This window comes from Brienomyrus brachyistius, chromosome 6, assembly GCF_023856365.1.
Source record: "Brienomyrus brachyistius isolate T26 chromosome 6, BBRACH_0.4, whole genome shotgun sequence".
NCBI classification, from domain to species: domain Eukaryota; kingdom Metazoa; phylum Chordata; class Actinopteri; order Osteoglossiformes; family Mormyridae; genus Brienomyrus; species Brienomyrus brachyistius.
Window position 1 is genome coordinate 22,332,297 of NC_064538.1, and position 16,427 is coordinate 22,348,723.

The 16,427-nt window shown below is 43.6% G+C and overlaps 1 protein-coding gene across 1 annotated transcript in view; it reads right to left on the reverse strand.

Moving 5' to 3' along the window:
* The window catches only part of itga5 (integrin, alpha 5 (fibronectin receptor, alpha polypeptide)), a 39,223-nt gene extending 37,199 nt beyond the window's left edge, over positions 1-2,024 (reverse strand). Inside the window, exon 1 of the mRNA XM_049017119.1 lies at positions 1,593-2,024. Within this exon, the coding sequence (XP_048873076.1) occupies positions 1,593-1,798 (206 nt within the window). The 5' untranslated portion in view covers positions 1,799-2,024. The remainder of the gene's footprint in view (positions 1-1,592) is intronic.
* Between the last annotated feature and the right edge of the window lie 14,403 nt (positions 2,025-16,427).

A 16,427-nucleotide genomic window follows, 5' to 3' on the forward strand; every position in this document is an offset into this window, starting at 1 on the left:
TGGACTGAAACCAACCCCAGAACACCAACCCCCTTTCTGTCTAGTACAGAAGGAAAAGGAGAAACAAGGCAGAAACTAGAGAGCCTTGTGGCTCACTCGACAGTCCTGGCTGAAACCGATGGTAGGGACAGAGCCAGGCACCATCATCGTACAAACACGGGTCCCGCTTCAGTTTATAAGGACAGGAGGACCGCCAAGCCTGACATTAATATTCCTCTAGTGAATGTAGCAGCAAACTTCCAGACAGTACCGCTTGAGAGTAAGACTACATTGCCACTGAAACACAGCAGATGAGCCCTCAGCAAAGAGAGACAACCACACCCCATTAAAAGCCATTAAACAAATTATGGGAAGAATTCCACTAAGAAGAAATTCCATGTCAGCGAGTGGATTTTACACAACTGGTTCGTTTTAATCACTCATAAAATAAAATTCCACCATTCTATGCTATACAAGGTTCAATTAAATGTGGTAGTAGACTTATGAGCTGGTTAGGGCTCGGAATCTTCTGCTTGTTATAAGGTAATGCCCCAAGGGAAGGGGGTCTAGCAAGGCAAACACATAAACCCATGATGTTGCCTCCTGACCAAATAACGGATTTTCACTTTGAATGAGAGTCACACCTCAGCTAAGGTGGCGTCTATGATCTGCTCAAACATACTATGTGAAGGCCCGGTAATCAAAAGGCTAAGATTTGATCAAACCCGAAAATCATCTTCGGCTTTTAAGGTTCAGCAGAGAATTAAGCATCACTATTGGATACAAAAATGAGGCTGAGCCTCTATGTGTATTACGTCAAAAACTACAAATGTGTAATATTACGACAGCACGCAGCGTCACTTAATAAATTCACTTAATAAGGACCGGTTTTCCGTCCATACATTTCTTGTACTTTTATTGCGTTCTGCTATTTTACAAGAAATAGTTCAAAATATGTTATTCCACCATATACCGTATGTGCGGATCTAATTTAATCATGGTTTTAGAAACGGGAGGGTTCACCCCTTTATTTGTTGCAGTTTCAAACGGTACAAAGCTGCCAAACTTGCAATGAAAGTTTTCTCGTCCTGTGCAGCTTTCCAAAAATAATGTAGGCTAAACATTAGTCATATGACTACATTAAGCTATTATGAATAATGAGTAATGACAGACACGTAATTGGCTGGATTTGTAGTTGAATCTAAACCAAATAATTTTGGACGAATGCTTTGTTTGGAAAAAAATGCATATTTGTGAAGTAGGAAATCCCGTTATTGAAATTATATAAACATCAATCCATCTTCTAACCACTTATCCGTATTGGGTGGCGAGGGCTATATGAACACATATAGTAAACTTTACGGATGATCCTTTATTTAAAATCTTTGTGAGCTCAACTACAATTTCTAAAATTATGTGGCGTTTTACCTATCTAAACAAGTTGTGAAACTTGTTCATTTTCTTTTAAATACGATTAATATTTTACTTAAAATCGCAATAATGGCGGAACCATCCCATGTATAAATGACGCTAAATCAATACTAGATGTATTTTAAGGCAATGAAATAAATGTCACATGCAGAACTTGTAAAGGGTATATAAAAGACACTCACCTTGAATTCGTCAAGTAAAACTCCACGGCATATCCGAAGTGACTCCCAGTAGCTCCACTATAGACACTGGGATTCTCCACGTCCAGGTTAAACGCTGAGCTCAGCTGCATCGAGGCTACTACAAAGAGGCAGAAAATCGTAGCATGTTCAAGGCTACGAGAAAAGACTTTTGCCGAATTTTTCGAACGATGCTTTTTCGAGCCCATTTCTATAATAAAACTAGCACGCCCAGATGTTATACTTTATCCAAGCCTAGGTTTAGTTCAGAAGTGGAAAGACTGAGATATTTCTCCTCTTCAGCCAATTTGTTTATGACTGCATGACACCGGCAATTACAAGTGGCGTCCAATACTAAAGCTTATACTATCCGTATTTCTCCCGTCTTTCTCTCACTGTCTCTTTGCTTTAATTGACTGCATGTTGAAAAGGAGTCCCCCCCCCCCGCCTCATGACAAACTTCTGAAGAGGTGGAGCTTTTTGATTCACAAAAATCGCGAGGGAGGGGTAAGGAGGGTAGGATTCCTTATAACTCCGATCTCATTTGTTTATTGCCTTGGATTAATTGCCGTGCCAGTGGAGTTTCCAAGAAATTTCTTTTGCAAAGGCGTGAGGAGCAAATGTTTTTATTTGTTTATTAATTTTCGGTGAAACACCCCTGTAGTTTTCATTTACCATTTTAATCGAAACCAAATGCTTACATCATCTAAATCATGTAATACAATAATATATAATTAAAGTAGAGTTTAAAGTAAACTCACTATTAACAACTGTAATGATTTCACTGAAGACAGATCATAGCATAAGTCCAAAGTCTTTACTTTAAGAAATAAGGTTGCACAAGAAGAATTCCATCCTTTACATCAAGGTATCAGGCCACACTTACAACATGTCAGTCACATCCACTGAACTCTTCAACTGCCTCATGTTCCGTGTTTACAGTGGGTTTATGTTGCCATGAGCAGATGCACTTCTGGGGAATTTGCTGATGTCATAGTTGCTGCTAGCAGAGCCCTTAATCTATGTACCCCCAACCGTTTGGGAGGTAAAACAACCCTAAAAGGTTGTGCATGTTATTTATGTCTGTTTCCAGGGAACCAATTGCAATAAACGTCTCTGAGGGTGTAGCTGAACACCAGCACAGCTGCCAGATCTTGATTCCTAGCAGATCACTAACTATGAAATATGTATGTCATCAGGCATGGCACTAAATATTAGGGTTACACATGAATGGTGTCACTGTACAAATAGGTGCGTTTCTCGTGTAAATAGATATTTGAACTCAAACCTTCTTCAGGGGACTATGCGTTATGGTATTCTGGCTCAAACACCCCCAGAATACTTAGGGAAAACAGGCAGGGTTTGCTGTGTCTCCTTTTTGATCAGATCTGAGTCATAGTCGATCCACGTAAGTCAAAGGAGGCGTCCATGTAAGGCTGACTGCCTCACCGGAGCCAGATGTTTATAAAGCCACTCAACTCCCTGGAATGAGGGAACACTGCTTTGCTGACTCACTGTCAGCATGGGGGCCACTATGGCTGGGGCGGCGGGGCATGTCTGACGCAGGGGGGTAGGGGTTTCCAAGTGTCTCCAGGGAACTTCTTGTGGGGTGGGGGGGGTGGGGGGGTTGTTGGAGATGTCTATCATAATGAATGAGGATTGGGACATTAAGCAAAGGGTGGTTAGAGCAGACAATAGCTGTTACTGGCATAATAAGTCGGCAAAAAAAATCGTCACAAAAACTTGCCCTTGCTGATTTTTATTTAGGCTGATTTATTTAGACTCGAAAGTTTCCTTTAATGGTGTCGAAGAGGTAGTTACTAGACAGAATGGCATGTGCTTAGTTCTGTGTTTTTTTTTTCCATTTAGAAATTTTGCTAACTCAGACTGCGTAGTAAATGCAGAAGTACACAATGTTGCTTACGAATCACCTCAGAAACATACTCACCAAAAATAGAAAGAGCTAAGCAGTCACGTAGTGATCTGCTGGAGAAAATGTAGCATTACACTGATGTCTCAGGGAGGCTTTATTTCGCAGGGATGGAGCCTGAATGAAATATGCTTCCCAGAAGAACCTCAAATGTCAGACAGCTTAACTCCAAAGTTTATGGCCATAGTCAGAGCCACAATTTTACACATCTCAGGTCATGTGAGGTCATCACAGGTCATGTGAGGTCATCACAGGTCATGTGAACACATTTACATTTGTTTATTTAACAGACACTTTTATAAAAGCAAAAATCCAGTGTTTGAATCAATAACCTATCAATCACAGGCACACAGCCTAACCCACTGAAACACACCACCCCCACAATAGACTGGGTCAACCTGAGCTTTGAACCTGGGTCCTTTAGTTCACCAGCCATGCTTGTTAACCAGTATAACTATGTATACATTCCAAAAGAGATTGTTTTGCAATGATAATTAAAGTTAATCCTGCTGCACGATGATCCTTTGCCATGTCTGTACCCCAGCCACAGATACCAAACTCAGGTAAATGTCCTTACATTTTGCTCAGATTACCTCCAAGTAGGAGTATCATACATCTATTTATTTGATGTCTGCAAACATGTAGGTTAGCATTTTGCTAGCAGTTCTCATGTTACTGCTTTACAGTGAAGAGAATGAGAAGGTGTGACACTCAGCAAGGCTCATACTTCATCCCTGGCCCTTAGCAGATTTGAAGGCTAGGGGCCGGCAAAAGTTTCAACTCTTCAGTCTAACAAAGGATATCTCGGATAATTAGGAGTACCCAGACACAATAGGCCATTCCTTAGCACTGACTTATAAGCATTCTAGGAAACCACACACAATTGCCCATATCCTTATCTGGCAGAGAGAAGAGCAGAGAGAGAGAGAGAGAGATCACCTCAGTGTCCGGAGGGGAAGGAGGGCAGCGAACAGTAACCTGTTTGTGAGCTCCTCCATATTTGTAGTCCACATCAAGGGGCACTACAGATGGAATCCGCCCTGGAATCACTCATAAGAAAGGGGGGGTAGCGCTGAGAAATGATGTTGGAAACGTTCAGCTAAAATAACAGGAAAAGATGAGGTAATGCGGCTGGATTTTGGTCAAGTTTTCATTTTTTTTTCTGGGGGTCAGATTTTCTTCTGTTGCATGTTATAGGAATGCTGTCATTCCTCATGGGGCATGTTCGACATGGCAGTACCTCAGCCATGGGGCTGCAAGATCATAAACGTGTCTACAGACAAAGAAATTGATCGGAAATACCTTGGAAAGAACCTTTTTTTTTCCACAGGCTTTATCAGTGCAGATACGCTAACCGAAGCATTAGCATTCCTTCTGAATGGAATCCAGCTCAATAAAGACTGCTGGTGCCTTTTCCAGCCGCTCTTGTGAGCCAAACTAGGTCCTATTATTAGGCATTCATTTGTTCCCTTATTTACGGTAACCCGGCTGATCTTCTGCATCTCTGTTAAAGGGACAGACAAGCAGAGGTGGAAATTTCAGGTCCAGAAAGTAAAAATCCAGACCAAGATTTTGTTTCAACCAACCAATTGAGCATAAAGAGTCAGAGTCACAGAGAACTCAACTGGTTGGTTGAAACAAAATCCTGGTCTGGATCTTTACCTTCTAGGCCTGAAATTTCTACCTCTGCCGGCAGAATAATACTCAGCCTACACTTGCACTTTATAATTATCGTCTTCACATCAATATAGATCTGAAAAGTTAAATCACCACAGAATGTGTCTCTGTTCTTTTCTATTGTATATTTAGAGAATACAAGTGTAATAGTCTGAAATAGGAGGTGGAGTGGAGAGTCACGCCTAAGGTAAATTTCAATTTCTACACATACAATGCTCTTTGAGGATTTAACACTTCAGCTTTACTCTACTGAATCAAACTTTTCTGAGCTGTACTTTAGAGAAGGGGTACAATTTCTTTCCTTGAATGTAAAGTCCACCAGCTATTGCATGTCAGTCCTTTTCAGACATGCATCGCTACTCTGAACTTTTCCAGACATTACCTGGACGGGCTGTATGCATGAACACAGAAGCCCAAATCAGTCGTACCAGACATTTGACGGACTTTAGCCAGCTAGCTCCCTAGAACATTGTCCGGGTAATTTCCGGAAGCAGGGAGAATTCCGGAGTGGGCACTTTGATAACATTTCTGTCAAGTGACTGGCGTGAAAACAGAAGAATACATACATCCATGGGTGAAGAAGAATGGTCATTTCCACAAACAAGACTCCAACAAACATGGCCAACTAGAGAGAGATGATGAGATTTGGGAACATCTGTCAGTAGTGCAGTGTACCTTTTGTCATGTCCTGCCTCCTACATGCTCTACCCAAGCGCCACCTCTTATCTAAACCTACTGGAGTATTTCTAGTAGGTGTGAACGTGTCTGATACACACATTATGCGTTTGCCTATCACATGTGTGAAAGGACAACTCTGCAAAATGTCCAGACCTTATTCTCTGGACAATGACCAGAGTTCATATTTGAAAATGGCTATTGATAAGATCACGGGTCTCACACCAGGGGGATGTGACTCAGTGCATTTACCCCCAGGACACCTTTAAACAGAGAATGGCCTTGTTAGCCGAGACAAGCTCCCAAGCCAGTGTCAAGCATAATGCATCTCCTTCATAAATGAGTCTTGACATAATGATATTTCTTACAACTTTTGGATGGGACCTGAGATTTTGCCTGTTTCAAACACCACCTCATGAATCTCATTGCCTGCTGTCAGCTCCGAGATGCCTGTAGCTCTTGGTCACAACCACAAATGACAAATAATTATAGCCAGTTGGTTAAAATGCAGTATGTAATGCTTCCACCCAGGAGAAGCACCCAGCAGCTGATAAATACTCTTCTCCTGTCACTGTGGAGGCCACATTGATTTCAACAGCTTCACGCCCAGACTTTCTGCATTTCCGTAAACCCTCCCTTCCTCTCTCAGGAACACTTGTGTGACATCATTGTAAAGCTGTCATGGAAACCAAATCAGAACAAAACAGTGTGGCACTGTCCATTCCTCTTTTGAGTGCTCTGAACAGCTGGCTTCATTTTTTAAAACAGAGCACTCTCTCACACAGAGATTCACGTGCACGCTGTGAAGGCATTGCAGTCCATGCAAGTCGATTGCAGGAAGTGAACTATAGAGACGTCTTCCTGCACAGTTAAATGCGGTACTTGCGACATCTCCCTGCCCCACATTGCTCAAATACTGTATTCTCTATCTGGGACTCCATCCAGTGCTCATAAGTAACTGCCTCACTTTTAATCTTCTACATAGTTTCCTTGATTTTCAAAAATATAATGAAAGAACACAGTAATGTTCAGAGTAATCTTCTCTTCTATGCTCCAGTCATCAGCTACATTTTGAAATATTTTTTTCTGATTAACTATCATCTAAATTACAGGCAGCGCACTTAAGATCAGCTTCAGTGAGTATCAAAATTGCCAGCATCCCATGCATCTTCAGGCTCAGAGTATGACTGGAGAATGCATGTATGAAGTATAGCACTTTTCTAAGCAGACATGTGCAGTTCGTATTCCATTCTGGAGTGCTGTACTAGTTTGTTACTGTACACTGACGCTGCCTGGTATTTCCGATACATCCTTTTTGCACTGCGCTTTGTAGCTGTAGGCCAGACAAGAACCACAGAGTCGCTTATAGGGGGAGGGGTAAGACTTGGGTGGGGCCATCTGATAACAGGAAGTGCCAAAGCTCTTATAGTCAAAAGGCAGAGCAAAAGGCATTTCAACAACAAGTAGCCCAACAGCACAAGCATGGGGGATATAGGTGTCTTCAAAAAGAGTCACTAGAATCACAGCAGAAGTGAGTTAGTGGCTGCTTGTTTTACATGTTCATGGAAAAAATGGCCTTAATCTCGTTCCACTCCTGTAACTCAGCACAGTTTCTTAGTCAGATAAGGAAACAGCAGTACCACTGAAAAAGTATTAAAGACACAAGGTATGGCACAAGATCAGGGGTTTCCCTTACAACTTAGCTCGCAGTGTAAAAGACGGGGGCCAGCCGTAGCGTGTCAGCAAAGATGCTGAAGTAAACTGTCGCCTGCTCTCCTTATCAGACTCGCCCCACAGCCGTCGACATCCAGCAGCAGGCAAGCAGAGCTCCCTGCTAACCTCTCACTCACTGCCAGCTACATACATCTAATAGGCAGGAAATTCCTCCGGCTAAAAGCTCGCTTGCCTTTCCTGCTTCGTGTACACACACGCTTTTTCATTTTCTCTCTCCCCTTCACTTTGGTTTTGCTCTTTCCATTACGAGAGAGGAAGGGTGTGGAGGTGAGGCTGATTATTCCAGAAAGGCCTGACATTCTGAAGCAGACTATTCATTAGCTGCTAAAGAGTCCAGATTTGGATAGCCTATGGTTTGTCTGGTTCCAGGACCCTCCATTGTTAAACGCTCAGATCCAAATTAGTAGACGCATCACATAAATGATTGCATTGTTTTCAAACCTTTGAACTCGGAACACTGTGAAGCTGTAAAATGGCAAACTTCCCTCTCCCTGCCGGGCTGTGAATCAGCGGTCACAGACCTAAATGGTGCATTACTGTAAAAGCTGCCTTCCTATCCATGAGATGGAAGTTACTCGCTGGTAACTCGTTGGAAGTTACCCATGGTCAGTCATGAAAGGTTCTCAAAACGTCTCCAAACGAACAAGGTAAATCTCCGGTAGGGAGCAAAAATGTGGACTGCCTGGAAGGGAGCTGGGAGGGAGCAAAAAAGTGAACCGACAGTGGGCCCCCAGAACCAGGTTGGAAAACACTGTGGAGGCCAGAGAAATTGGCATTTTTCTTTCATTTGCCAGACTTCCATTAATCTCTGGATAAATGTCAGTGATGTCCATCCATTCACCTAGCAACCAATCATCCTGGTGCACAACACGAATGTTGGAAACAAACAGTAACTCTTGATAAAACTTGCTTTAGTCTTCCATATGGGTGATTTGTTAAGCTATTTAGAAGAATCATTATCTCCAGTCACTTTGTGCCCACTGCAAACATCCCTGACTCAATGACAGCCACATGGCGATGTCACGCTGCCACTCAGGTCTTCCGTTCTGAGCTCTCCAATCCTTCAGTACCCCCACCCCCCCCAACCATGACAAATGAAATAATCCCACCTTTAAGACCAAGGTCTCTCTGCATGGCTTATGAGTATGAAACTGTGCTCATTATAAAGGATGCAACTTGTAGTACATTTGTGTGTTTTATCCCCTGTTATGTTAATCTTTTCTCATGTGGAAAGGAGGTCCAAACCTTGCATGAATCGTGAGCTACAATCAGCCTGGTGACAAACATACATATACATACATACAGGCTCACTGGGGCGAGGTCCCAGCAAGTCTGCAAGCCAGCAGCTGAATGCGACGGGCCCACAGAGTCATGCAGATACATGTGCCGAGAGCCATATTGACACCATGGTGAGCAAAAGAACCAGAGCAAAGGATGCAAGCCGTTCTGATCCACTGCTGGTTTTTACGGGCCAGTCTGAGAGACGTAAACAGTTTGCGCAGAAAAATTCTGTGTTCGTTGCTGCAAGAATGCAGACTGGGGGGTGCATACCACGTGCCCTCATTTACTCACCAAAGAAGATGCATTTACACTCCCTGCCCCCTGTGCGCAGGTTTATTTGCCTGGTGTGCTCAGTTTTCAGAGGGACGATCACAACCTGACCCCCTCCTGCGTGTTCCAGCGCAGTGAGGGCGCTGCGGGCTGCGGTCCAGTAGGGAAGGAATGTTGCTAGAATGCGCACAGCACGGGTACAGCAGGGGCCATCAGTTAATCAGTCACACAGCGAGACCCCCTGGGGGGGGCAGGGTCAGTCTGCTTCTCTCACACCCCCGGGCTCGTCCCTGAAACAGCTTTCCCACACTCACTCCCACGGTGTTCACAAGACCCAGGCCGTCACGTGAACATGGGAAGGGGTGGATATACCACAGACCACAGACGCACTCACACAAGCCATTCTGTCCGTGTCTCACATACATGTCTGCATACACTCACACTGCAGGGAAACACTGACACCATTAATTATAACACCAATTTAACCATTAAGACTGAAGCATACCTAAACCTCACTTCCTAGCATATGAGCTGATGCATTTCAATGCCCCATATTCAGCAGTTCAGGTGGCTTGTATTCATCCATCCATCATCAAAGCGTTTTAAATCCAGCTTTAATTAAGGGCTGTTCTTTGAAAGTGGCTCCTTAATAACTCCAGCAGTCATATGAACAAAGGGGTAATGGCTTGTCTTGTGAGAACAATACTGGGAGCCTCGTTACTGCCTTTCCTCCACAATTCAGTCATTTACTTAATTTGCTGAAGTTGTAATTATCATATCAGAGATCTAACAGATTTAGTAAGAGAGCAAGTCCCTTAACAATTATCACTATGTAATTTATTATTGAGTACTAAACGTCGATTACAGCTTCATAAAACAAGTCACATAAATCGTCCTAGATCAAATGGCGTTTAAAAATATTTCCAGGGCCATTAAAAATATCATCATTGCCACGTTTAACTGTTCAAGTAACTAAAAGTATATTAGAAAATTTTTTGCAACCACAAGCTCCTATTTGAAAATAATTTACTACCACTCAGTGTTATTTTAGCTCCGGAAACATCATGGCAGATAAATGTGTCTGATATTGTATATGACTTTGTCTTGACCCCTCTGTGTAACCGAGGGGCTGGTGCCTTTCATTGTTTCAAAGAGCTATGCCACCCAGGGATGAGCTCCTGGTTGGGTCTCCGTTGGGGAACAGGTCTGTGGAGAGAGGCCAGGCAAACCTTTATCCTGTAGGACTCCCGTAAAACATGCTTATAAATATCAGTACCCTGCCTAGTCTAGGGTTACGGGGACCCACGCCTTGGGTTGTGTTCGCAGGCAAGCACCTGTTGGAAAGCCCACCCATGTAACCCAGTGGGCCTCAACCGAAAAGCAATACATAAAAGGGTCATGTGCAGAGCAGATGTGCATCATACTTTGGCAATGGGTACACAAACCATTGCCTCTCTGACAGGGAAGGTGCCATAGTCAATGGATAAAAAGATGCAGGAGATAGAAACAGGAAGAGGAGATAGATAGAGTTGGCCTTACCTCTATCTATTGTGTGGGCTCAACTTCTTGATCAAGAGTGACGTTTCTCCTACTTCGCCCGTGGTGAAAGACCTCAGGAGGCTGCAGGAATACTCACAAGTTCAAATTTATAGGTTATGCTGTTGGAGTTCGCCCTGGGGAGCAAGAAAGTGACTGAAAGTTACAGCGAGGAAGTCAGAGGTCAAGACTGGCTTTGTTCTTGGGTCATCTGAATTGTGGCCACATGCTTTGGACACTCGGGTGAGGAGGAGGAGAGCTCATTATCACTTGGTGGTGAGTAGGATTCAGTGCATTGGGGGGATGGGCCATCTTAAACGGGTAATCAGAGTTTTCTGGGAACATCTGGATAAAGCTTCAATGTCAACTGGATGAACCAGTGGTAAGGGAAGCTGTGGAAGCTGAAGAGGAGGTCTTTAGGGCAATTCTTGCATGGGGGGTTATTACTTTCAGATGGGGAGGGGATTTGTCCCTTAATGAAGGAGTTTTAGAACATTGAGATCTTGTTCATGGGTGAGGCTAATAGGGATCATGAGATTCACATGAGATAATTCCATGGTTGAAGTTCTGTGGCATTGAACATGCCTGTGGCGGGGAGGTTCTCTTCTCAAATCAATACCCCTACTGTCACCTGTGGTCAAGGGTTGTGAGTATCAAGTATATGAATATGATGGAAAGCACAGGGGGCCAAAATGAGGTTTCTCTGCATGGTTACCATGCTCACGCTCCATGAGTGAGGGTGTTTGTAGATCATGAGGGACCCTGAAATACACAGCCACACTTTAGATAGAAGTGCAAGCATCTAATAAGGATGCTTCCTGCATGGTTCCCAAGGGAACTGTTCCCCCTCCTTCCTGCCGACTTGGGAATACCCAGGGATCCCCTAGAAGGGGTTAGACCCTGTAGCTTTGGAAAGAGAGGTTTAGGCTGATCTGCTCGCCTGCTGCTACTGTAACCCCCTGTTATTCATCATTTATGGAGTGTGTTACTCAATACAAAGCACTTAACATTTTACAACAATTTACAATGAACAATTTACAACTTTAGCAATGTGTTCCAGATATTAACTGAAGGAAGACGGGTTAATCACTGTGGTGTAGAACACCAGGGTCCTCCCTGAAGAATTAGAATAAAAATGCAAAAACTAAGATGTCATGCCAGAAAGGCCTTGTTCCTACGCTTCTGAGTGAGTACTTCAGTGTTCAGGCAGGGCTGGACTGGGATTCCCCCGTTGGTAAATTTTGTCGAGCGACAGATTTTCCCCGCCGGGAGGGTCGCCCACGATAAATGTTGCTGGCCCACATACCCATCGTCCCTCCCGATATGGCAGAGGGCCAGTCCAGCCCAGTTGGTGTATGGAGCATTACCATATATATCCTCCCTGCACTCATATTCTCTGGACGGCCCACTCAATATAAGTGGGTGTTAGCGAAGAAAAGGCTTCTCCATGCCATTGATGATACATGGTCCTCTTTTGTAGGCTGCCTCTGGTGCTCCTCTCTCTAACCTATTTAGATGTTGCTATGTTCTGGTTTGCAATCATGTCTGATCAGCAGCCAGACTTTGCATTTATCACAGCACTGTCACTTAATAATTCAGCGATGACCCCCCCCCCCCCCGATTCAGGCCTGTACACTCATTCCCACCAGTTCTCTCACTTTGCCATAAATATTTTGACCTGAGGACATTTCCTTATAAGTTAATGTTGATGTTGCTACCATTTTGATGCACTGCTTTCTCAGACGACAGTAACAATAAGCTTTTTGCATGGACACTGTTATACAGGAGCAGGGCTAAACTGTGGATGCCATGGATTGGCAAACAGCACCTCACAAATAAATCACCTTCTTTAAATGCCTGAAATGAACGTTTACCCTTTAGGGAGAATATGTGGGACTTTAAGGGCAAGTCTACGCTGCACAATGTAAGGATGTGAAGAGATTTGAAGCTGGTTACCAAAATAAAAAAAGAGTTGAAAGAAAGTATGCAGTGACTTGATATTAAGCTTCATTCAGTGTGTTGTGATTATGAACAGTGCAGCTTGATCCTCAGCATACATTTATCAGTACAGCCAATCATGCGGCAGGAATGGAACCTTCAGTAAAAAAAAAAGAAATTGCAACACCAAATGTAAGAGCATCCCTAAAACGTGATTGGTTATCTATTTTGGAAAGTGCAGGTATGATTTTGGTTTTGTGTATATCTGTAGTCTGTTCGGCCGAACCGAAATGCATAAGCTTAAAAAAGCGAAATTTAGGAAATCTTCGTTTTGACAGCTGCTTTTTGGCACCAACTGTGCTCTGAATTAAAACTGTAAAAACCAGCAAACACATTGCTGACCGGTAAGTGTCAACTACACTTTCTTATACCATTCATTGAGCCTATAATAAGTCTTAGTTAAATGTACAAGTTTTTCTTTAGTAATTTCGCAAATATTAACCTTGTTTTGTGTTAGATTACCCATGCATGAATTGGCACCTTATCATGGTGGAGGGGTTTGCCCCATGATCCTAGGAGCTGTGCCATCTGGGGCAACTGCCCCGCTAGGGTCTCCCAAGGCAAACTGGTCCTAGGTGAGCGGTAAGACTAAGTGCAGTTCACATTCACCCCTGTGATGATTGACAATAAGGACCATGTGACCTGCCTTGGGGAGAATGGGCCCCCCTCTGAAGCCAGGCCTGGGGCAGGGGCTCGTATATGAGCGCCTGGTGGCTGGACCTCCACCAATGGGACTCTGTTAGAGAAATATGTATTTTTTTTATTGTCATTTTGCTAGATGCCATTTCTTAGAAATAACACCCTGCAGCAGCTTGATCTTAATTTAGCAATAACACGTCTTAAGAACTGTCGCTTGAATATTTCCACCTCATACATGGTGATTGTGACGCCCGCTCCGTCCGCTCCTCGTGTGTGCCACGCCCCCTAATTACCCACGTGTGATTTCCTGATCGTGCCCAGTCGTGTCTTGTTTCCTGCTGCCTTGTTTCTTGTATTTAAGTTCCTGTTGTGTACTAATCCAGTGTCTGTCATTGATGTTAGTTGGCGTCTTCTGTTCCCTGCCCCGTTATTGGTAATAAACCCCTTGTTTGCCCTGATTACGGCTTTCTGCCCGTTTCTGCCTGTTCGCCCGCACGATCGCCGCTCTGCCCGCGATCGAGCGTGACAGTGATGAAAAATGTTGAATGTTATTTGCATATCCTGTTTGTGTACCTCAATAAAAGATACTGCAAGGGGAGTTCCTCTTTCGAAGTTGGCTGAGTTCGACTGAGAGGCTGACACCTCGAAGTCAGGACCGGACTTCCCTTGCAGCAAGTAAAAAGTCATCGCAGCTGTCCGTGTTGTTCTGTGTTCAGAGACAGGTTGGTTTCCAGCGTATCTTTAGAAGAAGATAACCCTAACAGGCTCCATCAGGCATAGCCTGAAGGGGTAACATGGGTTTCTCCCTCTGGGGGCCCACCACCTGCAGGGGGAGCCGTGAGGGTCAGATTCAGTGTAGATTGGGTGGCAGTCGAAGTCCCCGTAAAGGGGGGAAAATCTTCAAACATAATTGGATTGGTCTTGGTTGAGGGCCCAAAATTGATATGTGTTCACGGAATCCATAATCTGTAGCAGCATCCCTGCATGGGACTTTAACAGGAGGGAAGATAATTGGGGGACAACACCAGGAACTAGAACTTTCACACTTTGTTCCAGTGTGGCATTCTAAGGACATAATGCCTTGCTTCTGTTGAGCAGGTTAGATGTGGATTGTGGGGCAGGGTGTATATTTTGTTGAGAAAGAGAACTGGTTACACTGTTGTCCTTTTACCAGGAAACAAAATGGCTGAATATCAAAGCACCTCTACCTTCGCAAAGCCTTGCAAAGCGTATTTTAGCCAAATGGCTTGACTGTACTGGTGATTTAGGGCTGTCAGAGGTCTGAGACAGAGCCTGCCTCCGGGGTTTATATGTGGTCACTGACACCTCAACAGTGAGACCCTGGAGGTCTCCTGTAAACCTCGTAAGTGCATGACGTGGACGGGCTAAGTCACCATCTTGGTATTTACAGATCCTGACATGCCACGAAGCAGAACAAAGAATATCTGCTTTCTCTCTAGATTAAATGAATTCTGCCATTCATCTACAATGAAATACTCACATTTTCATTTACTCTCCTTGATGAGCTTAGTCAACTGTCTTTGTTAAAGATCAGTTTCTATAATCTCGATGTACATGAATATTATTCATATAAAAATACTGCAGGCTCAAAGTTAAAATATCACACTAGAGAACGATCAGCAAGAAGACAAAGCAAGTGTACTTTGGAACACTAAGAACTGTTACCCTCTTCCGGCCTTTGTGCACTGGAATGCAGTTGCTAATGTGCTAATGTATTGTCATCCCAGTAACAACATGGTTGCTTCCTGGCGGTTTACAGTATGCCAGGGAGGGAACCTGTGGGTGATAACCAAGGAAATCTTATAAATAAACTGCCAAACAGACTAGTACATACATTGGCACTTGAACATGTGTCAGTGTGCAATAAAGCGAAGTTTAGTGCCTCAACTTTATACAGAGGCTGTGAAATGTTACCAAGTGTTTTCAATTAGCGTTTCCAGTGTGGACCGGCAGCAGTATTTTCGCGTGCCGCTTATATGTTTCGGATTGGTGCTTTGTTCTCCTGAAGCCTTTTAATTTCTATGCATGCCACAGGGTGGTGATGTCATCGGGGAAGAAAAAAACTGCATGCCAACATCTGGTAGTACGAAGATTATGGCGCTCGTCCATTCTCACAGAGGACAAAAGAAATGATCTTTCACCGAAAGGCTTCAAGGATACCCCTCGTAAAATCGCTCCATGGTGCCCATGCTGCCAGTCATAATGACAATCTGCCATCCTGTGATGAACAGGGAAAACCCAATTCGTATAGTAAAAGATTACCTGGATAAGTCAAAACACTTATTTTATCAAAGTGGCAAACAGTGTTACTGGGGTAAGTTTGTCTGAAAAAGGTAGCTGTCGATTCAGAAATAGCTTAAAAAATAAATTGACTGTACACAAATGAATTGTATCCTTTCCTATTGGAACATTAACATGAAACAAACCCACAAACACAAAAGACATAAGAAGCACACATGTGCCCTCTTCACCTTTCCTTCTCTGATAAAACATAACCTTTTATAACATATGGCAGTGTGGTTTGGTAAAGTACCTCTTTTTTCAACGTTATTCACATCCTGCAAAATTAGTTCAATAAGGATGTTTGGTAAGCAATTCCCTACAGCTGGCAACTGCAAAAGAGTCAAGGCATAGTGATCTAATGTACTGAAAAGAATTACGTCATGAAGCAACCGCATAGAATTCGACAGGCGTTATGAGAACAGCTGGCCAACTATTCTTTTTGTGCCAAGAAACAAGGCTAGGCAAGCAATGTAGCATGTAACTGCAATTATTACAGGCCAAAGTCTCGCTGTGCCAATCAAACAGCCTTTGCCCAAAGAAATAACAAGAAAGTGTGGCATTAAAGAGAGGTGGAGAGTTCCATCGTTGGCATCAGTATGACCAAAGCTGACGACATTGCATGTGGAGGGGGGTCGTGACTGGGAGTCAGGGGGGTACTGGAGGAGTCCAGGTGGGTGACTGAGCATACAACACCTGTCCTGGATGCCCTCTGCTATCTGATCTTTAGTGTCCAGGAGAAGATGGCATGGATTCTCCTTCCAGACTGGAACAGGTGGTTAATTTGAGAAACAGTT